This window comes from Phascolarctos cinereus, unplaced genomic scaffold, assembly GCF_003287225.1.
Source record: "Phascolarctos cinereus isolate Bilbo 61053 unplaced genomic scaffold, phaCin_HiC Scaffold_3;HRSCAF=262, whole genome shotgun sequence".
In the NCBI taxonomy this organism is placed as follows: domain Eukaryota; kingdom Metazoa; phylum Chordata; class Mammalia; order Diprotodontia; family Phascolarctidae; genus Phascolarctos; species Phascolarctos cinereus.
The window spans coordinates 145,000,603-145,028,294 of NW_027555736.1; the positions used below are offsets into that span (position 1 = coordinate 145,000,603).

The 27,692-nt window shown below is 42.5% G+C and overlaps 1 protein-coding gene across 1 annotated transcript in view; it reads left to right on the top strand.

Annotated features, from left to right (window-relative positions):
- Positions 1-714: 714 nt before the first annotated feature.
- The window catches only part of HACD3 (3-hydroxyacyl-CoA dehydratase 3), a 28,799-nt gene continuing 1,821 nt past the window's right edge, over positions 715-27,692 (top strand). Inside the window, exons 1-10 of the mRNA XM_020983152.2 lie at positions 715-961; positions 9,126-9,168; positions 11,065-11,138; positions 14,334-14,498; positions 15,121-15,172; positions 16,889-16,999; positions 19,671-19,798; positions 21,695-21,807; positions 24,790-24,896; positions 25,930-26,061. Coding sequence (XP_020838811.1) covers positions 875-961; positions 9,126-9,168; positions 11,065-11,138; positions 14,334-14,498; positions 15,121-15,172; positions 16,889-16,999; positions 19,671-19,798; positions 21,695-21,807; positions 24,790-24,896; positions 25,930-26,061 — 1,012 coding nt within the window. The 5' untranslated portion in view covers positions 715-874. The remainder of the gene's footprint in view (positions 962-9,125; positions 9,169-11,064; positions 11,139-14,333; positions 14,499-15,120; positions 15,173-16,888; positions 17,000-19,670; positions 19,799-21,694; positions 21,808-24,789; positions 24,897-25,929; positions 26,062-27,692) is intronic.

Sequence of the window (27,692 nt, forward strand, 5' to 3'; positions counted from 1 at the left end):
ACATTTTTGTTCTTTTGATTCTGGTTAAGATGAATTGCTGGAGAACAGGAGGTATAACAAATGCAATTCAATTCAACAAGCATTTTTTAAGTGCTTACAGCATGCAAGGCACTGTGTTAGGGCCTGGGAATGACAGAAAACTGAAAACCAGTCTCTGCCCTCAGGAAGCTTAGACTAATGAGGAAGGTATAGAACAGAGAACTATAATACAAGGTAGGTAGGCTGTGACAGGTGCAAAGGAATGACTCTGGAGGGTGGAAGGAGCAAAATTCTGAAGGGGGAGCAGTGCAGACCGAGGGGAGTAACAGCGATTATGCCTGCTAGGTAGCCAGGCCAAGTTCTATCCCCGCTTGCTCTAAGGTTGTTAGCGAGCCCGGTTTTGTTTTTTTTTTAAAGCCCACTTGCCCTGTTCCCCGCCGGGCGGCTCCACGTAGCCCGCAAAGGGGGTGCCAGAGGGGATTTCTAAAGGAGCTAACTGGCGCTCACTGTCCCCCATGGGGCACTCCCTGCATCCGCCCCCAGCAGCCCAGGGCCGCGGATCCAGGGTGCGGGTCACCGAATCAGGACAGACTTCCCACGGTAACAAGCCGTCGGGTGCGCCCCGCCTCCCCGCCGCAGGGAGCACGCATACGCCGCTCCCAGACCTCCCCCCGACCCCCCCCGACCCCCCTCCCGGCTGCCGTTCCGGCGCGCAGGCGCAGAGCCCCGGGCGAAGGGGGCGCGGACCCGAGGCTCGGGGACCGGCGCGGCGGCGCGCGCACCCCGAGCATCGCTGCCAGTTCCTCGGCTCTGGCTCCAGTGGTTCTCCAGCTGTTGCGGAGGATCCGACTCCCCGCCCGCTCCTCCCCGGCACCCGGGAAGCCCGGCAGCGGCCATGCAGAACCAGGTGCTGACCCCGCACGTCTACTGGGCCCAAAGGCATCGCGAGGTGTATCTGCGCGTGGAGCTGAGCGACGTGCAGGTAAAGCGGCCAGGCCGGGCCCACCTGGTGCCGTGGCCCCTGCGGGGGGGCGTCCCGCCCGGGGGGGCGTCCCGCCTTCCTTTCTCAGCCTTCCCTGGCCCCGCGCCTGTGGGGATATTCGCCTGTGTGGTGAACACGCGTGACCCTCGCGGGAGGGGTGGTTGTGGGGGTTTTTGGGGTGGGTTTCTCTGTGTGTGTCTCCCCGCGTGCACCTCCGCCGCCCGGGCCTCCGTCGCCTCTCGGGCCCACCCCATCCGTGCACGTGGAGGTGCGTGACGGGGGGAGCCCAGTGGTGGCGCGGGTCAGGCAGCTGCCAGCGAGGCTGGCTCCATGTTCAGACAAGTGCACATGGTCCCCATGCGTGGGATCATGCTAAGAGTGCCAGCCTTGACTCGGGACAGATTGGGGCTTCTTGCCCTTCCCCTGGGTCTGTTGTGTACTGTATCAGTCGACTTCAGAGGAAGGGGCAGGTTTGTATAGCGGGGCCAAAGGTAGGGTTGGTAGGATGCAGCTAGAAATTATTGTTCCCTCACCCCTGGAGCCTCCTCTAGGCAGGGCTGGCCCCTAGCTAAGAGCCTGGGTTAAGGAGTGAGTATATTATGTATTTCAAAATCCCCCTAGAGGAAGTCTCCTTCTTTGACATGTTCTGCTGTTGGGAGTGGAAATCTAGATAGGTAGGTTGGATATGGGGGTGGGGGGCTCAGCATAACTTACCTTAACAGAATATATGTTTAGACAAGTTTCGTGTTCTTGCTGTCCAGGAAAGTCAATTTCAGTTCATCCCAGGCCCAGGGTTCACCCTAAGGAGATCCTAGGGTAAAGGAGATGGACTGGTTCTTTGCCGTATACAGAACTAGATTTTATATTCTGGAACATTCTCCATCGTGTTTAAATCTCAGGTCCTCTGGCTGGTAAATCAATACATTTGATAAATGTTTAACCAGTGCATAATAATTACCAGACACTGTGGTATAGGAAGAGATGAATCAGATTTGATCACTGCTTTCATGGAGTTTATAATCTTCTAAGGGGTATAACATGTGTATACAAATAAATATCCCAAAGTAGAATGTGGTAAGTGTTGAAGAGACACACAAAATAAAGTGCCATCATAAATTTGAGGATGAAAGGACACTTCAGGCATCAAGAGGATTTAAGAGAATGCCCTTAAGAAGAGGTGGCATTTGAAATTAGGCATGAAGAATGGTTTCAACCAGGTAATCTGGCTTTTAAAACACAAAGAAAAACGTAGGTGCAGATGTGGGGAAGTGTAGGATGTATTCAGGGAACAGTAAGCTCCCTAGTTTGGCTGAAAAGGATAGATTAATGCTAGAAGATAGTTTCAAATGCCAGGTTAAGGAATTTGGACTTTATGCAGAAGGTAGTAGGAAGTCTTTGATGGTTTCTGAGCAGAAACTATCATAGAGATCATAGATTCTAATGGGCCTGAAGACTTTAGAGATCATCTCGTTCAACTCCCCTATTTTATAGGGTAAAATGAGGAAACTGAGACACAGAAAGATTAAGTGATTTGCTTAAGGTCACCCAGGGAGTAAGTAGCAAAGCTGGGATTCAAACTCAGGTCTTCTTAAATCCAGTACTGATTTCACCACAATACACTGAGGATCTCATTTGCTCAAATCAGTGGAATGTTAGAAAGATTAATCTGCTAGGGTGGACAGAAGCCAAAGACTAGGAAACCATTTATGAGGCTATCACAGGAGGTCAGGTAAGATGAAGGCCCGAATTAGGTGGTGGCAGTGGGAATGGAAAGGAGAGGACCGTTGAGGGAAGATTGTGGAGGTAGAATCTGATTATATGTGAAAAATGGGTGAAGGAGGAGTTGAAGCTGACTCCAAGGTTTCAAGCTGTACTCCATGCTAGAATGCTCTCCTGCACTTCATTCCACTTCTCAGAACCCTTATCAGATCAGGTGCTATATGAGGCCTTTCCTCACTTCCCCAAGTTATTAGTGCTTCTCCTCAGTTACTTTTTACTTTATTTTGTATTTACTTATTCAGGTAGTTCTTCTTGGTCTTGACACAGATGGGGTGAGCAGAAGAGGCAATAAGTTCATTGATTCTCTTTTTTTCTTTTTTAAGTTGATTGATTTTTTTTCCGACTAGGCAATGGAGTTAAGTGACTTGCCCAAGGTCATACAGCTAGTTAAGTGTCAAGTGTCTGAGGCTGGATTTGAACTCAGGTCCTCCTGACTTCAGGGCTGCCCCTAAGTTGATTGATTCTTTTTTCTTTAAACATAAATTTATTTATTTTTAGTTTTCAGTATTCACTTCCACAAGTTTTTTAGTTCCAAATTTCTCACCCCTCCCCCCACCCCAAGATGGCATGCATTCTGAATACCCCTTCTGTCTGCCTTCTCTTCTATCTCTCCCCCCTCCCTTCTTTTATCCCCTTCCCCTTCTATTTTCCTGTAGAGCAGGATAGACTTCTGTACCCCATTTCCTGTATTTCTTATTTCCCAGTTGCATGTGAAAACATTTTTTTTAAAACATGTGTTTTTAAAACTTTGAGTTCCAAATTTTCTCCCTTCCTCCCTCCCCACCCACCCTCATTGAAAAGGCAAGCAACTCAATATAGGTTGTACATGTGCAGTTATGCAAAACACTTCTAGTAGACATGTTGTGAAAAACTAACTCAATTTCTCTTAATCCTATCCTGCCCTCCCATTTATTCTATTCTTTCTTTTGACCCTGTCCCTCCTCAGAAGTATTTACTTCTGATTACTGCCTTTCCCAATCTGCCCTCCTCTCTATCATCCCTGCTCTCTTCTCCCTTCTCCCCCTATTTTCCTGTAGGGTAAGACAGATTTCCATACCCAATTGAATGTGTATGTTATTCCTCCTTAAGCCAAATCCTATGAGAATAAGATTCCTCATTCCCTCTCACCTTCCCCTGTTTCCCCTCCACTGTGAGAGACTTTTCTGTTTTTTTTTGTGAGATAATTTACCCCATTCTACCTTCCCTTTCTTCTCCAAGTATCATCCTCTCTCATCCCTTAATTTTATTCTCCAGATATGACCCCTTAATCTTCAACTCACCCTGTGCCCTCTATCTATCTATCTATCTATCTGTCTATCTATCTATCTATCTATTTATACACACATATAATTTTTTCCTTCAACTACCCTAATACTGACAAAGGTCTCATGAGTTATAAATATCATCTTTCCATGCAGGAATGTAAACAGTTCAATCTTAATAAGTCTCTTATGATTTCTCTTTCCTGTTTACCTCTTCATGTTCCACTGGAGTCCTGTATTTGAAAGTCAAATTTTCTGTTTAGCTCTGGTCTTTTCATCAGGAATGCTTGAAAGTCCTCTATTTCACTGAATGACCATTTTTTTCCCCTGAAGGATTATACTCAGTTTTGCTGGGTAGGTGATTCTTGGTTGTAATCCTATCTCGTTTGACCTCCGGAATATTATATTCCATGCCCTGTGGTCCTTTAATGTAGAAGCTGCTAAATCTTGTGTTATCCTGATTGTGTTTCCACAGTACTTGAATTGTTTCCTTCTGGCAGCTTGTAATATTTTCTCCTTGACCTGGGAACTCTGGAATTTGGCTACAATATTCCTAGGAGTTTTCCTTTGGGGATCTCTTTCAGGAGGAGATCTGTGGATTCTTTCAATTTCTATTTTGCCCTCTGGTTCTACTATATCAGGGCAGTTTTCCTTGATAATTTCTTGAAAGATGATGTCTAGGCTCTTTTTTTTGATCATGGCTTTCAGATAGTCCAATAATTTTTAAATTCTCTCTCCTGGATCTATTTTCCAGGTCAGTTGTTTTTCCAATGAGATATTTCACATTGTTTTCTAATTTTTCATTCTTTTGGATTTGTTTTACAGTGTCTTGATTTCTCATAAAGTCACTAGCTTCCAATTGCTCTATTCTAATTTTTAAGGAAGTATTTTCTTCAGTAATCTTTTGGACTTCCTTTTCCATTTGGCCAATTTTTCTTTTTAGGGCATTTTTCTCCTCATTGGCTTTTTGGACCTCTTTTGCCATTTGGGTTAGGCTGTTTTTTAAGGTGTTATTTTCTTCAGTATTTTTTTGGGTCTCCTTTAGCAAGCTGTTGACTTGTTTTTCATGATTTTCTTGCATCACTCTCATTTCTCTTCCCAGTTTTTCCTCTACTTCCCTTACTTGCTCAAAATCCCTTTTGAGCTCTTCCAAGGCCTGGGACTGATTCATATTTTTCTTGGAGGCTTTGAATGTAGGAGCTTTGACTTTTTGTCTTCTTCTGGTTGTATATTTTGATCTTCTTTTTCACCACAGTAAGATAATGTAGTCTGACTCTTTTTGTGCTGCTTGCTCATGATCCCGGCCAATTACTTGAGTTTTAAACTCTTTGTTAAGGTAAGAGTCTGCTTCCAATGTGGAGAGTGTACTGTCCCAAGCTTCGGGGATTTATACAGCTGTTTTCAGAGATACTTGTAGGGACCTGTAAATTTTCAGTTTTTCCAAGGTGGTAGGATAAGGGGCGAGGCCTTTCCTGGCCTGCCTTAACTGTGAGGAGGGGTTCCTCTTCACAGCCACTACAAGCTTCACCACGCCAGCGCTCTTCCTCACCCCAGCATCGCCGCCCAGAACTGTGACCCAGATCCACACACGGGCAAAGCAAGAAATTCTTGCCTCAGCACTGGCAAAGAGATCCCTGCAATCCCTCTCTGATCAGCCACTGGATTCCCCCTCAGTCTGTGGGCGGAAGCTCGGGAAGCAGCTGCCCCCCCCCAGGGCCACGCTCTTGGGGAATGGAGCTAAAACCCCACCTTCCTCTCTGAGCACTCACAGAAACAGACTTTTCCCACTGACCTTCTAAGTTGTCTTTGGCATTCATGGATTGAGGAGTCTGGAAACTTCCACAGCTGCCCGTGATCCATTCCTCTGAGGACTGCTCCAGGTTTGCTGTGGCCTGCACGCCCATGCTGCCCTGCACTGCGCTCCCAGCCTGGTGTGATACACCTTTCTGATTAATCATCCAGGTTGTGTTGGGCTGGAAATTTGTTTCACTCTGTCTTTTTGTGGGTTCTGCTGCTTCAGAATTTGTTCAGAGCCATTTTTTATGAGTATTTGGAGGGGTTTGGGGGAGAGCGCAAGCAAGTCAATGCTTTCACTGCACCATCTTGGCTCCGCCCCCAAATTGATTGATTCTTAAGGGAAGACAGAAGGACTCCTGGTCCTGGAGGGGATGAGTTAGATGAGCTTGGAGAAAAACAAAAGTATTAGAGTTAAGGTTTCACTAAATCCAATCCCCTCTGTTTATTGATGAGAGTGAAGTAACTACTGCCAAAGGTCACATAGCTATTAAGTGGCAGACTGCGGCTTCTTGCCCTTCCACTGGGTCTGTTGTGTACTTTAGCAGTCAACTTCAAAGGAGGGGGCAGGTTTGTATAGCAGGGCCAAGGTAGGTCTGGTAGCATGCAGCTAGAAATTATTGCTCCCTCACTCCTAGAGCCTCCTCCTCTAGGCAGGGCTGGCCCCTAGTTAAGAGGTGGGTTAAGGAGATATTATATGTTTCAAAATCCCCCTAGAGGAAGTGTCCTTCTTTGACCTTTTCTAGTGATTCAGAACAAGTTTTGTATTCTTGCTGTCCTGGAAAGTCAATCTCAGTTCATTATAGGCCCAGGGGAAGAACTGATGCATATGGAGTCAGGAAACATGGGCTAGAATCTAAGACTTACTAGTTATGTGATCCTGGGTGTATCATTTGCTCATCATCAGTTTCTACATCTATAAATGAGTATAATAAATACTGATCTCATGAGGTCTTAGTGGAGAGAGTGTTTTTATAAAACGGTTATAAGTGTGAATTGTTAGTAATTTAAAAATTTTAAATTATGGTTCTTGTTAGTGAGGGGCAGCATGGTGTGGTGGATAGAAGATTGACTTTCTAGTCAAGAAAGCCTATGTTCAAATCCTGCCTGTAATGGATATTGGCTTTGTGATCATAGACAAATTACTTAACCCCAAGTGCCCCAGGTAACTCTCTAAGACTGCAAATTACCGATGATTCACCAATTTGCATTAGTGGAAGGGATTTACATATCTTGAGTTCCCTGTATCCATGAAGTCACAGATCTAGACCAAAAAAAAATTATTGACTCTTCCCATGTATATAATATTTTAAAGTTTACCAAACTCTTTTGCTGTAGTACAATAGAACTTAAAGGTTATTGTCAAGGTAAGTCAGATTATGGGAGGTGGAGAAAGGGTTGGGTCAGTTTGATTGGAATGCTCAAAGTTAAGGATTTGATTCCCCAAGTCAGTCTCCTTCCCAAGTTAATAGTGGCGTCTGTACCTTTACCTTCCACCCACACGTGACGCCATTGATCTGTCAGTTTGTTCACAAATATGGCCTTCGGATAAGACAGGAGGACTGGAGAGTGGGGGTGGCCAAACTTATTCCATAGTTGTACTGTGCTTGTTATGTGAAGGTTAGAATATTACTGTTTTCGATCATAAATTATCTTATTAGAGATGATTGCTGTTAGGCCTACTCTGGTTGGGTTCCTGCATGTCTCTGAGTCTTTTAATTTGCACTCTGCCATGACAGTGCTCTCTCTTCCCCTAACCCCCATCCTTACCATTTAGGTACTTGGCAGGTGGTTTTTTTTTCCCCTTTTCCCCAAACCCTATGGGTTCTTCCCCTCAACTGAGCCAGGAAGTTCCCTGTGCTTGTGGTGATCATGAGTGAGTATCTGAACTTTCCGAGGGAGGGATGGGGTAAGAGTTTATGAAGCTAGTTCCTGGGATAATGGATTCCGTCTTTGGGGGATGCTGGGGCTGGACTCTGGGATAGGAGTCTACACTGACCATTGGAGAAAGGGACTCTGAGTACTTAGCTGAGCTGGGACATGGAAGGTGGGGGGAAGTCTGAAAAAAGAAAAGTGTCACCAAGTATTGAGTATTTCTTTAAATTGGGACTTATTTACCCTTCTTGTCATCCCCAATTTAGAGCTTATTTCTGGTAATAGTATCAGACTGAGTTCTGTGGACCAGTAGAAACACCTTTGATGGTATTTGGGTTCAGAGGAGATGGGCTTCTGCACTACCTGCATGACCTTGGAAAGTCACTTTTTCACTTCCCTGTGCTTTAGTTTCTTTATCTGCAAACCAGGGGAGGGAGGAGTTTGCGTGAGATAGCTTCTGAGATCTTTTCTGGCTCTAAATGAGTGATCCCATACTTCAGTTCTTCTCCCCACTGCAGCAATGATTGCACTGGAGAGTTCATAATACTGTGGGAAGTATGGGGCAGAACCTGCCCCTTACTGCCAAGTTTGTGTTCAGAAATAGCCTGATGGAGTTCCTTGCTAGGCTCCTAGGCCCACCCTTCAGGTGGGCAGTCAAGCCTATGTTAGATGATGGCTCCAGAAGCCAGTTTGAAGGAATGGAGTGATGCCACTCATACTGTTTTACTTCACAGCCATATAGACGGGAAATGGGATAGAATCACTTTCCAAGCTGGGTAGGAAGCAACCCTGATGAGAATCAGGCATAAAGAGATGAAACATGAAATTTAACAGTTGCTTTCTTCCTTATACTGAGGACAGTTTTTGTTCTTATGGAGCTGTTCCCTTGCCAGCCAATGTGCCTCCTGGCTTCTGGCATTTTGCCCAGTTAGCTTCCACAGCCTGTCCTTCAGCGTGCCTGCCTACCTCCTCCTCCTTTATCTGATTTTTCTCAGAGATGTGAGATGATGTAGAGATTGCTGAGGCTGGTTGAAAGAACTGATCAGGGAGGCAGTGATGACTCCTTGGAAACATGTTGCCTCTTGCCTAATGACACTGGAGTGGGGGGTAGGGGGGAGTTCTCTCTCTGACATTAGTTGTAAGCAGTTCTACTTAGGGCACAGCTACTGGAGGAACTTGAAAACAGACAGTAGACAGTTCTAATGATTTGAGACATTCTAGCTGAGCCTTTCCCTAATCTCTCCCTTCCAAGCTGTTGAAGATAGAATACAAATAAATATACAGAAACCTTGTGTCTTGGCATGAATAGATAACCAAGTATTTTGGCTCAGAACATGCTGGGGGAAAGAGAGGGCCCTAAGCTTGAGGGTGGAAATTAAATACCTATTTAATTTAATTTTTTCCCCACCATTAGAGCTCCAATTCCTGTTCATGTTCTTGATCTCCTTCCACAGCATCCTGACATCAGCATTACTGAAAATGTCCTTCATTTCAAAGGTTAGTATCCACATATAAGGGCTCCTTTATGTGAAATAAAAAACAAACTTGGTAGCAGTTTTATTTTGTTTTTATTTGCCTTGATTTATTCCTTTACTGTTGCTTATCCTCTGATTCCATTGGACATAAAGAAAAATGAATGAGTTGGGAAAGTACAAAATTGGAAAAGTCAAGATTTGTTTCATATGATTGCTACAACATCCAGGAGAGTGCGGGTCTTATAGGGGCTTCTGAGAGGTCAGTGTACTTGAATTTCACCTGGTTCATACCAGGGAAGGGTTCTTCCCCTGTTCCCCAAGAAAGATGTTCCTGAATGTCAGATTTGGGAACCATCAGCGGGAGAACAATGATGCCAGTGAATGACGGCTGAAATAAGCCTTGGGTCAGAAACCGCATCTGCTCTCAGATGCGTTGACTGTGTCATCTGGTTTTGCTTAGTGGTCTTTCTTTGTTACAAAGGAAGACTCTTGGGTGGAAATGAAGAGAAATCCAGAAATGACTGGTAAAAGAAGAAAAAGTATCAATAAAATTCCCTCAAATTTCATTGAAATGCCAATTCCCATTGGAGAAGAGATGTAGAGTGGCTTTTATTGGCCAGAAAATCGGGGTCTGATTTTCTTAAGTAGTCTAGGTTTGAAAGGTTGGTTATTATAGTGTCAAGAAATAGTGTCATCATGGATTTGTAAAGAAAAAGGAAAGAAATAGTCAAGAAAGTCAGCAACCAGAGTATCTAGTGATCCCTGTGCTCTGGACTCCCTGACATGCACACCTGTCGGAGAGGGGGAAGGAAAGTGGTAGTATAGAGAAACTAAGAGGGACAGCTTGGTGTCTTTTTTATGGATTAATTCAGAAACCATTTCTTTCCTCATCTTTTCTTTTATATTACTGTTCTAGCTTAGGCTGGGACTCAGAAAGACTTTATTTTTCCTCAATTTAGGATCATAGGATTTAGTTAGATGGGACCTTAGAAAACATCTAGTCCATCTCAATTTGCAGGTGAGGGAACTGAGTCCCAGAGAGGTGAAATGTTATAGATCATCCAAGATATGAAGCCCAGGGTTACCTGTTAAGTGTTTGGAGCCAGGACTTGAGTCCAGGCTTCCTAACTCTAAGACTTTTTTGTTATATCAAGGGTTCTTTACCTGGGGCCTGTGAACTTGATGTAAAAAAATTAACAGCTATGTTCCAACATAATTGATTTCCTTTGTAATCTTTTGTATTTTATTTTATGTATTTAAAAACATTTTTCTAAGAAGGGGACCATTGGTTTTACCAGATTGCTAAAATGGGCCATAACACCCAAAAAGGTTTAAGAACCCATTCGCTACATCATACTGCCTCTCTCTGCCATTTGGCTCAATTCCATGTCCTAAAAGGAGGTAGCTGCTTTTTCAATCCATTTCCCTTTATTTTGACCCTTACCCTCCCTCGCCACATGGATGGGAGTTTCTAGAGCTGAAGACCACCATAGTTAGGCAGTCTGAAATTTCCATGTATCTTGGCAGCTTTTCTTTCTCGATCTCATAAACAAGATAACACAAAGGCTTCAACCCAATTGCCATCCACTGTGGATCAAGAACAAGAAGAAATTTGAAAATTAGGTATATGTGGCTTCTTTTGTTTTTCCTCCATGCCTGCCATTCCCACCCCACACCCTACACATACCACAAACAATTTTATCTAAATACAAAGTGCGTATAGAAATAAAAAAGACTTTCTGTCAAGCTAAATAACTGTATCTAGTGATTGTCCCTATGAACAAACTCTCATATTTGGCCTACTCAGTCTGGATTGGCTTATACATACACAGAGAGCTATAAGAGATTTCACCTGAATTGATGTGGGGATAGATTTGCTTTGCCCCTGTCCATGCTGACCTCTGTTTTTCCTTTGTAGCCCATGGTCATGGTGCCAAAGGAGACAATGTATATGAATTTCACTTGGAATTCCTAGAACCTGTGAAGCCTCAGGTATGGGTTCTCTTCTTTGAAAAAAAGAAAAATGTTTCTGGCCTCAGGATTGAAAAAGGGCAAGGAAAACCAAGGGAGAATTTACTTACCTTTTTAGCATTCACTTCTTCAGTGTTTTAATAGTTCTGAAGTAGTGCTCCTTGAGCTGCTATGACCAAGAAGGCACATCACCTGGTGGTCAGGCTCCTGGGGATGAGTCTTCCTTCCCCAGCATGGTTAGATGCACAATCTCACAGCAGACACATGGTTGGTTACCAGGTTCATACTTTTAGAGGTTCAGGAGGACCTGTAAGAGCTTGTGCTCTGTTGGCATCACTTTTGAGATGGAAACTAAAGGATGAACAATAATTCACCCCTTCCCCCAATACAAAAGTCTAGAAATAGCTAAGTTTCAGAGAGCACAGATTAATTTTTGTCTGACTTGAGATTAGCTGCACTTTGGCCTACAAAGTGCCCTTAAGAGGCCCATTGTATGGAGTGCAAGGCCCTTGGTGCCTTTTCTTTGCTTTAAACCAGCAGTTCTTAAGCTTTTTGGTTTTAGGATGCCTTTACTCTCTCTTTTTTTTTTTTGTGGGGGTGGGGGGGTGGGGAGAAGCAATCGGGGTTAAGTGACTTGCTCAGGGTCGCATAACTAGTAAATGTCTGAGGCTGAATTTGAACTGAGGTCCTCCTGACTCCAGGGCCAGTGCTCTATCCACTGCGCCACCTAGCTGCCCCTTTCCTTTACAGTCTTAAAAATTGAGAATTCGGCTCCCCCCCCCCCCAAGAGCTTTTGTTCATGTGGGTTATGTCTATTGATATTTAAGTACCTACATTGTTCAAACCTTTGTGCTAGGGAACTGGAATAAAAGATGAAAAGAAAAAACAGTTCTTGCCCTTAAAGAGCATGCATTTTATTCAAGCAGTCCTTAAGCCATCTATGCTTTACCTTCATTTGACAGCTGGGAGATGGAGCTCTGTGGTAATGGCTTTGTTATTCATGTATTCCTTTTCCTTTAAATTCCCCTGCTTACCTTCTTAGTTCAAGCCTTTCTCATTCTATGCCTAGAATATGGCAATAAGCCCTCTGCTTTCAGTTTAATCAAGATTAGTTCGTATTCACTGGCAACAAGAAGAGGGCTGCTCTGTATGCACAAAGTGGCTGAGTGATATAAGTGGAAAGAGTGGTGGGGTTGGAACCCTGGATTCTGGTCCTGGCTGTGCCACTAATTCTGTGGCCGACTCTCTTTGAATCTTAGTTCTTCTCCCAGGGAGTTGAACTGCATACTTTCCAAACTCTCTTCTAGTGCTAACATTTTCTGGTTCTAGACTACATGACTAACATGGACAGCATACAGAAATACTGAAGGAGTGAACAGAGCTTTCAGGGTATTATTCAGGGAGAAGAAGAGCCTTTTCTACACCCCTTCTACAGTGATAGTCAGAAGAGCTGACATTTGCAGAGGCTAAAACTTACCTGGAGAATGGAAGCAAGGGCTTTCTATTCCCCTTGTGCCCTGGAAGGTACATTTTCCCTAGTGTTGCTGGGTGGTGGGGGTGAGGTGGAGGGTAGAATACCGTAGATGCTTTAATGTAGTTGCTTTGGATGTGACTGAATTACATACACCCCCGGCTTCAGGGGAGTGAGCTCATATTTCCATTCCATTAAAGGCTCAGTTATTCTTGAGACAGCATCTGAGAAGAACCATGAAGGTAATGTGTGGAAGAGGCCCCTGGGTAGGCAGTATGGAGGAGGATGGAGCTGGTGTTATTTGTAGCACACTCTAAGAAGTATGAAGTTGGTTGGAAAAATGCAAGGAAGAGCCCCAGTGGAAAGAAAGACTGTATCTGATCCCATTGGACAGAACTGCTCCAAGATGGGCCGAGTACTTGTCTTGATGCCAGCATTTCCAGGCAATGAGTTCCCTATCACTAGTGAACATTTCTGAGTGGAGTTCAGTCACCTCTTATAGGGGGGTGGTTAAGAGACTGAGCATGCTTGGGCACAACTTGCATGAGGTTTTGCTGCTCATTCAGAAAAGATATACACATTATGGATTGGGTAGGACCTAGGCCACTAAGAGCCTGTGAGCATTAGAACAAGAAGGGTCATGGAGTTCCTCTAGTCCTACCCCACTTATTTTACAGGTGATAGAGCAAATCCAGCAGGGGAAGGTGGCCTGTGTGTGACCAGCTTCTAAGACAGAGCCAAGAATCAAATGCAGCCTTTAATGTCTGTTGACCACCAGTCTAGTACAGCAGGCTTTCTCCTGTAATTCTGGTTCCATGAGAATGCTGATATTTTCCTTAAGGGGTGAGGGAATACCCTCTCTCATCTCTTCCTTCCCAAGAGAATGTGGCCTTGAAAGGGTCTGGGAGCCCTTCCTATGCTAGCAGATGTCTCCCCTTACCCCAGTCAAGCACTAACAGCATCTGCCTCTATTACCTGTTTTCTCATCCATACCACCCACAGTGGGTTTGGAAAAAATAACTAGTGTTCTTATGATCTGTTCCATGACCTTTTAAGTACCCAGTTTCTGGTCATTTAATTTCTTTATCTTTTATTTTTTTTTAACCTAGAGAAGGAAGTGATTTGCCTATGGTCACAGGTAAAAGGCAGGATTCAGACTCAGGTTCTCTTACTGAGTGGAAAGAAGGCTAAACTTGGATTGGAGGAACTGACTTGAAGTTTCTGGCCGATTAATTTCAGGTCTTGTGGGATTTGGGAAGAGAATAATAATAATAATGATAATAAAAACACATTTCTTATCCCTTTAAGGGCTACAAAGCATTCTTTACAATAATGGTACGAGGTAGAATTCACAAGCATTTTTATTCCCATTTTACAGATGAGTAAACTGGAGCTTAGAGAAGTGGCTTGCCTTACTTCATAGAGCTAGGAAGTGTCTGATGGAATTTGAGTTGGCCTCATGATGCCATGTCTGCTGCTTTGCTACACCACAAGCCTGGCTTCAGCATACATCCTGTATTCTTTCCTCATAGATTATAGACATAGATTATAGAGGTTTCCAAAGGATATCCCTTACTCTGCTTCCATATAGCCGTTCCCTTTGAGTGAACAGTCTGTCCTCTATTAGGGTCTGGCATCTCTGTCAGCAGCCAACGATGTACCTTGGGTTTGGTAGGTTTGCAGGAGAGGGTAGAAGAGAAGGAGAAGGGGAGACAGACCTAGTTTTGTTTTCTTGTATTTCCTAGCTGACTCATAAGCTGACCCAAAGGCAGGTGAACATCACAGTGCAGAAGAAAGAGAATCATTGGTGGGAGAGACTGACTAAACAAGAAAAACGCCCCCTGTTTTTGGCCCCTGATTTTGATCGCTGGCTGGATGAGTCTGATGCAGAAATGGAACTCAAAGCCAAGGTCAGTAATGATTTGGTGATCAGTTGCATGCAAGTTCACATTTGGTAAGAGTCTAAGCAGTTGGGTTATAGTTGAGCTCGGATAGTTTATCTTTACCCAGCACCTTCTCTAATTTAACATTACTGGGGAAATGTTGACTGGGAGGACAGAAATATTCACTATTTAGCCCCTTGAAAAGTTTTCAGAAAAATTTGCAAATCTTAAAAAATTTCTCACACGTTCTTCCTCTGCCCTCCTCCTCCACCCCACCCCTTCACCCTTTCTTTGAATCTGTCTAGAATTGCTTAGTTATGGTTCTGTTATTCAGAGGCAGAGATATAGAAAAAAATGACTAGTAAAGGCCCTTTCTAGAATAAAGGCCAGCTCTCCACTGGAAAACCTGTTAGGCTCCAAGAGTGGAAACCTGGGTGCTCCGGTAGTAACTGGCAATGACAGTGAGCAAGGATGAGATTTCCTGGCGTGTGAAATTTGGTCCCAGATATGGATGTTTAAGGGTGCTCAATAAGACAAGGACAAAACTTGAAAGGAGAGAGCTTTGGGGAAACTAGGCCTTTTTTTCTAATATTGGGGTTTTGATCAGTGTTCCTCATTGCTGTTGGGGAAACTTCTCCCTGAATTCTAGGAAGAAGAACGGATAAACAAAATCAGGATGGAGTCCAGAGTTCCAAATGACTGTAAGTTAGTTGTTGCTGCTGTTACCGTTTCAAGTATTAACTACGGTTATCTTTCAGAGGGAGTGGGATGAACCTACAAAAATAGGACATGAAAGCAGTTGTAGGCTTGGGTGGATATTGATTCGCAAAGATGGATGATTTCTCCTGATGCCAAAACTTCCTTGTTCTTGAAATGAGGTGTTTGGGTGTGGGTTTATAGGTGTGTATGTGGGGGTGGTTTATGAATGTGTGTGTGTGTGTGTGTGTGTGTGTGTGTGTGTGTGTGTTGGAGGGGACTATGGGTTTGTGTGGGTGTGTATTCTTGAATCAAAGTCCTCATCTTTAATGTGTTCCTCATCACATTTGGGTCTGTCTTTGGGTTTCATCTGCTAGGATACAGGGCGGTGGTCAGGGCAGTGAAATGATGTGTTGTGGTTGAAGATTAGGTCAGGAATGCTGCAGATTAGACAGGGTATGGGAACATAGATACTGCTATACTATGTTTGATCCGTTATCTATCTGATTTTGTGGTATCTTGCCAAGAGAGACTGCCCAAGGAATGTTAGGGGCTGTGGGAAGGCTGGTGGAGGGCGTATTTGGACTCATTGCAAGTTAGCTTAATCCCCACGGCTCAGTAGGCATTTCTGGATGGTCTGTTCCGAATCTTTTTTTGGAATCCCATTTATATTTCCTGTCATTACTACCTCTTGGGGATGGGTTCTATACATGTAACCATCAGTGTTTGAGATCAGACTCCTTTGATTTTATTCTAAACAACATACTCACATTTCAGTGGCACTTGTATGCTTTCTGTTTTCACTTTTCTAATGTGGGAGGGACCTGTAAGTAAGTGACCTTGCTTCCCAAGAAAGAAATGAAAGACCTTGGAGCTCTGCTTCTTCAATGATGCAGAGGCAGGTGAGAATTGCTGGAGACAAAGATAAAATGAACACATTGAAATTTAAATGAATCACATGTGGTAGATGGCTGGCACTTGGTGTCCTCCTGTCCTGGGCCTGCTTTTGATTGGTTATATTATGGAATTTGATTATTTGAGCATAAGCCAAGGCTTTTGATTGGATGTCTTTGAAGGGTATTTCAGCCTAGGAATGAGTATGTAATAGCAAAACCTAGAACTCATGAGTTCTTTACTGAAAACTGCCTAGCCTCTACTCAGTTTCTGCCCTGACCCTGTTCCAAGTCCCACACTCCCTCTGTTGGCACTGCTCCCACCTCTTCCCCAACCCTTGGCCCTAGTCCTGTTCTCTTTCCTGGTCCTTTTTTCTTTTTCACTCCTGGTCCCTCCCTGTCTGGCACAGCCTAATCTACACAGCTTAAAAAATTTCTCCCTACTGGAGTGACAGTGGGTTATAGGGGAGATATGGGCACATCCGTGCCCATCTCCTTCTTCTCCATCTATAAAGTTTTCTATAGATGCCAAGGTCACCAGATGTACATTTCGTTTTCTGGAGCTCCCCGTACCTGCACACTTGCTTCTCAGAGATGTGAAGGGAAGTGCAGATTGTCATAAACATTCTTGCTCCTTGCTCATGAGGGTCCTCTCTTCTCTGAGAGAGAAACTAAGTGGCTGTGCTAACTAATGGAAGGAGTTTGCCTGTCTGAGCTTCGGGCTTTGGGGAAGAAAGAACAAAGTCAGGCATTTAATCCCTGAAAAACTGCCTCCTGCCGTGAAAATCACTCTTTGTAGCTAACTGCACTGTTTATTTTGATTTTCAGCTTTCGCCAACCTGAAGAGAGGATACCTGTTCATGTATAATCTGGTTCAGTTCTTAGGATTCTCCTGGATCTTTGTCAACATGACAGTGCGGTTGTTTATCTTAGGAAAAGGCAAGTAAGCAGGCCCGTGTCCAATCCTGTGCCTTTCTCAGGCACCAGCTTCCCCTTCTATTCCCCTCGAATTGAGCCTTTGGTGTCAGTAACACTAGTGTTAGCTTCCATTTGTAGAGAGCTTTAGCCTGACCTTTATGTTTATATCAAGCCTGCTGATTACCTTTGGTATTTATATCTCCCCTCTGGCCTGCACAACATCCATGTGAGACAGGGAGGAAACTGGTGCCCAGAGAAGGGAAAGGGACTTGCCTATGGTCCTGTAGCTTATTAGTGGCAAATTTAAACCCATAATGCAGCTCTCCTGACCCCCAGCCCAGTGTTCTTCCTATTACATCATATTTTATTCATGAGCAAATGGTGATAATACTTTATGTGAGAGGATGTTCGATGCCTCAGACTCCCTAGCTCCTCTTCTGGGGGTTCTTGAGCCATGAAGATGGTGGAGCCCAGCCAGATAGATTCCAAATAGGTTTGGGAGATTGCTGTATTTTTGGCCTAACCCCATGCATCCTGGAATCCAGGAAGAAGTAGATGCAGTTACATCACAGGCTGCCTGCTGCCTCCTGACTTTGTTCTCCCTCCATTTAGGAAAGAGAGGCTATTCTTCCACCTGTCTGAGCACATAGTATGTATTCTGCGAAGTACAGTGGTAGCAGGCAGACTGTAGTGGAAAAACTCCCCAGATGACCAGTGTGGAATAGACCATTTTGAGGTGGAATTTTAAAAAGGGAACTCGGGCACAAGTCCTCATCATTCTCTTCCCATTTGGTTTTATTCTTTATTTTTATTCATACTTCTGATCTTGAAAGTAATACCTGGATTCACATTTATACTTATTGGAAACCTAAAAAAGTATATACATACACACACTTGTGTGTGTGTGTGTGTGTGTGTGTGTGTACATATGTATATGCTTGTATGTATATGTATAATAAATATCTATAGATATATATGTCTATCTATCTATATATATCTTGCCTTGTTCTAGAGAATTGTCAGTACTAAGGTGTTTAACTGCATTGTAAAGTGGGTTCTCCCTTGTTTTCATTGATGTGCTCTTACTCTGTCCTTTCCTCCCTCCTCTCTCCCCTGCCCCTTCCCACTGATCTCTGGCCAAATTGAATATTTTAATGTTACCATTATGACTACAAAGGGATATATATGTTAAAGTATTGATTAAATTACAAACTCATTTAGTTTACCCAGAATGTTCTAGCTCTTACACACATCAAAGAATACTATGAAGATATAAATTATAAGTGCAACCATACCAATCGATTGTAAATATTTCACCCAGCTCATAAACTTACCATTTTAGCAGCATTTAATTACTTTAGGCACAGACAAAAACTCTGATGTACTTATTACAGAAGCTGTTCCAAACCTCTTCTCAAGACACCTCCACCTCTTCCCCTTTTCCACTCCCTTTCAGCAGAGGGATCTTGCCTCCGCCTCCTTCCCTCTCGCCCTTTTCTGTCTCCCCCCACTTCTCTCAACAGCAGGAGTTGAACTGCAGTCTCATGAGCACAGTCAGTTGTATGAATGAGCTTTCTATCTTGTCGAGGCAGACCTCCAGGTCTGACAGGACTAGCCACACTGGCTGCTTCACCCAGTCGTTCCCCCTTCCCAGATCACCCTGACTGACCAGGGACTAATACCAGATATTCACTCAGCTGATTTAGTGTAGCCCTAGAACTGATATTCAACCAGAATAGCATGGGCTATGTCAACAAATAGGCAAAGCTTCTTGATTGTTGTCCTTCTGCATACTTCACATTGCTTCAGTTCATGCAAATCTTCTTAGATTTTTCTGAAATTGTCCCCTTCAACATTTCTTACTACACATTTATCGCATTCATATGCTATCATAACTTGTTTAGCTGTGTCACAATTGATGAGCACTGCCGCAGTTTCCATTTCTTTGCCACTGTAAACAGAGCTGCTTTGTTTTGTTCATAAGACCTTTTCTTCTCCTTTTTTTAATCTCTTTGTTATGTAGCCCTAGTAATGGTGTTGCTGGATCAAAGGATACGCAGTGTAATAGCTTTTGGGGCATAGTTCCAAATTGCTTTCCAGAATGGCAGGGCCAGTTCACAGCTCCCTAAACAGTGCATTAATATTCTTTGCTCATTGTGCCCTTTGAGGCCAAGCAAAACAAGCCTTAATCCCTCTTCCATGTAGCAATCCTTCAGATATATGAATCTAGAGATCATGTCATCCCTAAGTCTTCTCTACTCTACTTCCATGGTTGATGTGATGTATTTTTAAAATCCCCAGTTCCTTCACCTGACCCATAGGAAATGTTTTCAAACTCTCCCATTCTCCTGGTTGTATTGCTCGGGATATATTCCAGTTAGTCAATGTCCTTCCTGAAGTTATAGTTTCCTAAACTAAATACAGTACTCTAGGTCTGACTGTGATAGGGTTCAATGGGACTGTTACTATCCTCATGTTAGACACTATGCTATGAAGGGAGCCAAAAATGGCATGACCTTTTTTTGGGGACTGGCATGTGTGTCTTGGCAATATATTTGAATCTAACAGGGTTTGTTGAATTTTATGTTTCTCTGCTTAAGCTCTCCATAGAGGGAATGTATGTTTTTGAGAAATTAATCTTTCAGGAACCTTCCCATTTAGTTTTCTAACAATGGATATTTGTATCTTACAGATTCTTTCTATGACACATTCCACACCATGGCTGACATGATGTATTTCTGCCAGATGCTAGCGATTGTTGAGATCATCAATGCCTTACTTAGAGTCACTCGGTCGCCAGTGATCCCCACCTTGATCCAGGTAGTGTGCAGGTGGGCTGAAGGGTTGTAGATAAAGGATTTCACTGGGTAGGATACTGTTTGCAAATGATTTTCTGTTTACAGATGGGTAGGGTTAGTTCTGCCTAAGCGTGGAGAAAATCATATCATGGGGAATTCTCCAAAATAGAGTTCTGCCATCTTGAGTGCATTCTGTGACTGACAGCTCGCTCCTCCAGGCAGAAAGCACTTTGTTAGAGCTGAAAATTATGCTTGAATTTGTTTGGATACTCTGTATCTATTTGACCCTCCACACCTTAGCAGACGGATGATTTAATAAGTTGCTGTGACTAAAACAATTCTATCTGTTGGCCATCCACAGAACTGTCTGGCCTTTGGATGATGGCCTGTCCCTAGGCCTGTGCTCAAAGCCTTTCTGAACTTGTAGAACCTGCCAGAGCTTGAACTTCCTTGACGTGGCGTCTGAGAAGTCGGGTTACCTTTGGGCCATGATGGAGCATGAGAGGAAGGGTTCAGGGGAGGTTTGATTACAGCATGTATCAAAAGTCTTAGTGCAGTTTTAGGGTTTAATAAATAGCTTAAACCTGCACTGAGACTTTATGGAGCATGAAACTAGGCCATTTTCTCAGTTCTTTCTCCCTAGTTAAAAAGTACGTACTAAAGTACTTCATTAGAAATAATAATATTCATTGTTTTCCTGTCTCTGCATGAACATAAGTAAGCAGATGTTTGAAGTTTTCCCATTTTAATTTTACCTTAACAGAAAATAATGCTTTCCTTTTCTTTTGGGACTCAACCATTCTCAAATAAGACTGGTGGTTGCTTTTGCCATTAAGTGGGTGGTTTTGCAGATTCCATATGTACTTTCTCCCTTGAGATACACACACACACACACACTCTCTCTCTCTCTCTCTCTCTCTCTCTCTGTCTCTCTCTCTGTCTCTCTCTCTTTCTCTCTCTCTTTCTCTCTCACACTCTTTTCAAGAGATGTGCAACCTCTAGCTATGAATTTTGCTCTTTTTTTCTGGCCAGAAATACCATCTTTGTGGGGGCAGTTGAGGACAAGGTTGTGCTTGGGGTGGTCTGTTCTGGACCCTTTGGCACTTCTCATATGTACTGAATGACTGTTTAGCCCCAAGGTGAAATGGTGGTTGAGTCTGTGTTTTAGATAACTCCCTTAGAAAGAGACTGAATGTAGCTTACCTAAGAAATGATACTCCATGGTGGTGGGGCAGGGCTAATAGAGTGCTGGACTAAAGTCAAGACATCTGGATTAAAACCCAGGTTTGAGCCTCATCTACCACCTTAACCCCTGTCTTCTTTTCCCCAGAAATGGGGATGATATTTGTCTTAGGCAGCTCACTCATGTGTAAGCCTTAAAGCCTGAATCATGATTGGTATACTCAGTGATGCTGTCAATAGGACGTAATACTTCATTTTTGAAAGACCGCATTATTATTAAAGTAGAACTTTCATAGTGATGTCGAAGGAGCCAGGGTTGTTCATGTGTAGGGACAGTGGGGCCAGATGTGCCCTGACAAGTTGGTACTGTGACAGAGGGGCAGAGTGGGTTGTTAGGTCTTTTTCACACGGTCTTTTGAGGAAGGGGAGGAATCAGAAGCTTAATTTAATTGGGGGTGATATATAGGAAGTAGTGTAACCAGGGGGGAGAATCTCTGTTGGTGGTGGCCTTGGAAACAAGGTTGCCTTTCTATCACAATAGGTTACTTTAGATACTTGGACTTATGGTGCTGGGTGATCTCAAGTTCATTCAGTTGCTGTTAATCACTGGAGTTAAATTGTTGCTGCAGATACCATCCTTATATTGTGTTAGGCAGGGGTGGGGCAGAAGAGGAATTGCGTGTCTGTGCCAGTGTTTTTTTTTTTTAAGCTGTTTCCATTTTTCTTTCTTTGACAGTTCTTTGGCAGAAATATCATTTTATTTGTTATCATTGGCAGCTTGGAAGAAATGCAAAGCAAAGCTGTGGTTTTCTTTATATTTTATCTTTGGAGCACAATAGAGATATTCAGGTATGTTGGATTCTGATATTAGATACAGAAATGGATAAACTTGTTTTTAAAAATGCGACCCTGAAACCTATCAACACACAGTCAATAGTTGTGAATGCATGAATGATTGACAAGTGACCTCTCCCTGTTTCCCACCCCATTCTCATTTCACTTAGGCCAAAGTTCTGAGGTAGCCCCACCTGGATGCTTACGCCTTGTGGAAGCAGTGGCAGGTTTAATATGATCTGTTTGGGGGTATAAACACCCATATGGGGAGAAAAACAACTTTGCAGCTGAAAATGCACCTCCCTCTTTTCATTGCAAGAGGGTGGGAAACTATGAATGTGGAATGTTCCACATCCTGTCAGACCAGATCAGATGAGATGACAATAGTAAAGTGCTTAGCACAGTGCCTGGCAGATAGTAAGCACTATATAGATGATGATGATGTAGGTTGGTTCTGCTGAACTTTTTTCCTCTCTCTTTCATCCCTGTTGTTCAAGGACACATTGATGGAGAGGGGAGGGGAGAAGTCTATATGTATGGAAAGGAAATGATGATAAAAATTAAAGACATCATAAAAATAGGATGAAAGCCTAAAAAAAGAAAACAAATGTCTCCCCAAAAAGCACACTTGTATTCTAAGAGGGCTGATAGGACCTGGGGTCAAGGAGCTGAATTCCTTTGGGTTAAGCGGGGAGGATGTCCTGGTGACACTTGCAGCCTTACCTCTTTGGGAAATGGTCAGAAATTTAAGGGGCAGGGATTCCATATCAGTGTGTTTTGTTTGTAGGTGGCAGAGAGCCACGTCTTGGGTTTATACCTAACCCAGGCTGGGTGGAGGATCTTAGGCAGGTCGTTCACGTTCTCTCTAGTCCACACGCTTTTTCTCCTTTTCTCCCCTGCCATCCCCTCCCTCTTCTCCTCTCCCTTTCACTGAATTAGAACACAAATTCTGCATTCTTGGCTTTTCTTTGCCATGCCCAACAACACAAGTGCCAGTCCTTTTTTCCATGGGCGGGCAGTCTATAGCCGCCTCTTACATGGAGTGGTTGGGCTGATAGATCAGAGAAATGTTAGATTATGGGATTTTATATTGGGAGTGTTTATACCCCTGAACAGATCGTATTAAACCTGTCACTGCTTCCACAAGGCATAAACATCCAGGTGGGGCTACCTTAGATCTTTGGCCTAAGTGAAATGAGAATGGAGTGGGAAGCAGGGAGAGGTCACTTGCCAATCATTCGTTCATGCATTCAACAGCTATTGGCTGTGTGGATAGGCTTCATCTTTGAGCAGCTCCATAGGATTGGAGATTATAGGATGTTTGATTTTCAGCAGGGAATTTGATAAAATCTCTCATAATGACCATGTGAATGGAGAGAGATGGTCTAGATAATAGCATAGTCAGGTAGATTCATAAAAGTATTTACTAATGAATTGATGTCAACTCTGTGGGAAGTCTCGACTGTTATTCCATAAGCTTCTATCCTATCCCTTTCCTTTTGGGTATTTTTACCAACTACTTTGGATAGTCTGAGAAAAGCTGGGTGATATAGCAAATATGTTGGTTGGCAAAATCAGCATTCGGAAAGATTTAAGGATGGAATGATGGGAACAGATTAACAAGGTAAAACTTAGTAGATTGATATAAAGCCCTACTGTACTTAGGTTAAAAAAATTCAGTCTCAAAATTACAGCATATAGGAGACCTGACAATGTAGTAGTTCATGTTCAAAGATCTGATGGATAAATACAAACCAAATTATAAGTCAGTTGTGGGATGTAGCCACCAGAGGTGATTTTAGGCAGTATTGATTTAAGATAAATATATACACACACACACACGTACATATATGTATTCATATATATGTATGTGTATATGTAGGTGTGTGTGTGTGTGTGTGTGTGTGTATATATATATGTATGTATATAGCATCTGAAACAAGGGAGGTAATCATTCCACTCTTTTTCAGCTAGGCAGAACATAAGTACAGTTTGAAGTATTGTATTCAGGTCTAGGCTTCATACTTTTAAGAGGGATACTAACAGGATGTGAAAGGGACTCAAAACTGTCACAGGAGGAATGGTTAAATAAAGTAGGGCTGATTAGCCTAGAAGAAGGAAGACATTTGAAAGGCCGTTATGGGTGGGGGGAAGGAAGATTAGATTTAATCAAGTGAAGCTGTAAAAGGCAGTACTAAGAATCTGCTTTATCTTGGGAGACTTTATAAATAGCTGTCAAGAAAATGAAACGGGCTACCTTATGAGGTAAAGATGTAAAATGCTCTTCCTTGACCCCCCAGTCATTATAAATATTTAAGAGATTGGAAAACCCACATGATGGGAATATTGAAAGGATTCTGCACAGGATGAGAAGTTAGACTAGGTGAATTTTCAAGGCCCCTTCTGGCTCTTAAGATTCAATGGTTCTTTAATAGTGGGTGGTACAGATAACAGTCTTGATATTGTGTTAGGGTTGGAGGAAGCAGATTTACTTTTCTTTTAGTTTGAACTAGTAGAGAAGTGAATTTTTACCTTTAGAAATTTGGGGAAGGTGGCCTAAAAGCATGCTAGGAAATTATCTCAACTGGGGTAAAAATTGTAGATAATTGTAGATAACAATCCACATATATGTGATTGAGACGTGACTATACTTTTTTACATTTTTATTTAAAGTTGTGAATTCCAAATCCCACCCCTCTCTCCCTCCTTGAGACAGTAAGCAATCAGATTTTATACATGTATAATTATGTAAAACATTTCCATATTAGTCATTTTGTACAAGAAGATGCGAATGAAAGAAAAAAAATAAAAGTTAAAAATAGCATGCTTCAGTCTGTATTCAAACAATATCACTTCTTTCTCTGGAGGGGGATAGTATGCTTCGTCATTAGTCTTTGGGATTGTATGACTATACTTTTTAAAGGGACAGTAAGCCTCTTGAGGTTTTAGAAAGTGGCCTCTAAAAAAAAAACCAAAACGGTTTCTTGTTTGCAATAGGTATCCATTTTACATGCTTGCCTGCATTGACATAGAATGGAAACTACTCACATGGATCCGATACTCCATCTGGATTCCTTGCTATCCTCTGGGATGTTTGGCAGAAGGTATTTTTTAGGAATTGTGGGTTTTCTTTACCAATTATACATGAACCTAGTTAAGTACAATTCATTTTTGAGATGAGAAAACTAAAGTCAAGAGAGATCAAAGTGATATGATCAAGGTCAGATAGCTAATTAACTTTCTCAGAGGTTGGACTAGATCCCAGGTGTTCCATTTGGCCATGGTGATTGGCTAGTGTGAAGGCACTATCAGGTATGGAAGCAGTGGGAGAAAAAAATTAAGATTAATGGAAATTGTCATTGGATATTTTGGCAGTTTGCTTTCTGATCAATCAGGAGTGACTGCACGATGACAGCAGAAGTTGTTAGGACCAAAAAGCCTCAAAGTAAACTGAAAATATATATTAAGTCTGGAGAGACTGGCTCATTTACAAATGACTGGAGTCATTCTTCACACTTACTTGATTTTCTTTCTTTAGTGCCTTACACACAGAGTTGGCAGGATTAATATGGAGAAAAGAGCATTGTTCTTAATGGTCAGGAAACCTGCCTGCCATTAACCAGCTGTGAGATTTTTAAGCTCCTAGGCTCAGTTTTCACAACTTCAGTTGGGGATAATCTTGTCCCATCTGTTGAAAAAAATCAAATGGAATTTAGATAATGCAGAAGTATATAGAAATGTATGAAGTATATTTGTGTCTGGTTGCATAGGGGTATCATTTTGTAGAAACATCTCACTTTCTCTTAGGAAGGCTTCTGGTCCAGAACTTGATGTAGAAAGTAGAAGTTGGGAATCTCTCTATCACAGATGATGATGTCCCTCCCATTAGTTCTAGACCTTGAACCCCTAATATGAGGAATCCCATTGCGGGTGGCTCAGCTGTGGAATTATTTTGTAGGCCATTGAAATCTATGTTGATGGCTGGAGTTGTGAAGATTTAGAAACAGAAAGAATTAAAAGGGTATTTTGAATAAGTGTGAAATCGGAATTTTCAGGGAAAAATATTAAAAGTTTATGGCATCAGAGATGACTGCACTGGTTTGCCTCTCTCTGACAAGTGTTACCTTTTGCTTTCAGCTGTCTCAGTCATCCAGTCTATTCCATTATTCAGTGAGACGGGGAAGTTCAGCTTTACGTTGCCATATCCACTGAACATCACAGTCAAATTTTCATTCTTTCTTCAAATCTATCTTATAATAATATTTTTAGGTAAGTATTGGCTCTGCAGGTGTCATCAGAAGTGTGTTCCTTACCAGGCCCATGTTCAGAAATTTTTCTTTATGATAGTGTTACAGTGGTTAGGAGAGGAGAAAAACCTGTAGAAAGTCATCTAGGTGGAGAAAATAACCTATCTGAGCTGAAATTTTTGCTTCCCAAATTGCTATAATTTGTCTAATCACTCCTGGCCATGAATTTTGCTTTTTTTTTTTCCTGCCACCGGAATGCAAAGACTATAAATACCATCTCTGTGGGGTAGTTGAGGACAAGGTTGTGCTTGGGGTGGTTTGTTCTGTATTCTTTTGCCCTTCTCACATGTACTGACTGTTTAGCCCCAAGGTCAAATGGTGGTCAAGTCTGTGTTTTAGATAACTCCCCTTAGAAAGAGACTAAATGTAGCTTACCTAAGAAATGCTACTCCGTGGTGGTGGGTGGGGTTAATAGAGTGCTGGACTAAAGTCAAGACATCTGGATTAAAACCCAGATTTGAGTTTCAACTACCCAAGTGGCACTGGATAAGTGCTTTAGCCACTGTCTTCTTTTCCTCAGAAATGGGGATGATATTTGTCTTAGGCAGCTCATTCACGTGTAAACCTTAAAGCCTGAATCATGATTGGTGTACTCAGTGATGCTATCAATAGGACGTGATACTTCATTTTTGAAGACTAGCATTATTCTTAATGTAGAACTTAATTGTTAATTAATGGGGTTCTGTTTTGTGCTTCATGTCCATTTCAAGGGTCACTGCTTTTTTAAATAATCCTGTTCAGGATGTTCTCTCTACCTGGAGTAATTGCAGCTGTGTTCCACTAATCCAGAATTCCAGAATATGTGTGTGTGTGTGTGTGTGTGTGTGTGTGTGTGTGTATGTACCAAGTCTGGATTAGTGGAACACAGCTGCAATTACTCCAGGTAGAGAGAACATCCTGAAGATTATTTTAAAAGTAGTGACCCTTGAAATGGAGATACATAGAGATATATCTATATATCTATATCTATATCTATATCTATATCTGTATCTATAGTCAGTCACTCATTATCCAAAATATAACCTGGGACAACCTGGAAAGAAGCAAAAGTCTGGGCGGCCAGTTATCTTTTTCTGTTGGAGAGCCTCTTAGGCACATGACACAAAGCTGACGAGCAAGGTTATGTGGTTTCCTCGTCTCATAACGTGCAGTTTCTCTTCCCTCTTTATCCTTAATAAACACACTCCCAAGATTGTCTTTTCCTCACAAAAGTGTAAAATAATCTTTAAATCCATGCTTAGTGATAATTGACTTAGTATTAGTCCAGTGGGAAATGCCTCGTCACTTAATGGCCTGGAGCAGTGGTTCTCAAATGTTTTGGTCTCACAACACCTTTACACTCTTAAACATTATTGAGAACCCTAAAGAGCTTTCGTTTGTGTAAGTTATGTTGATATTTTTATTAAATTAGGAATTAAAGTTTGATAGTTTAAAAATGCTCATTCATTCATGAAAAATAACAATAATAAACCCCCTACATGTTAACATGTTTTTTATGAAAAATAACCACATTTTCCAGCCCACTCTTTTGAGAACCACTGGTGTAGAGCAGTGGCTTTCATTCAACAAGTACTTGTCAGGGACAGATATGGG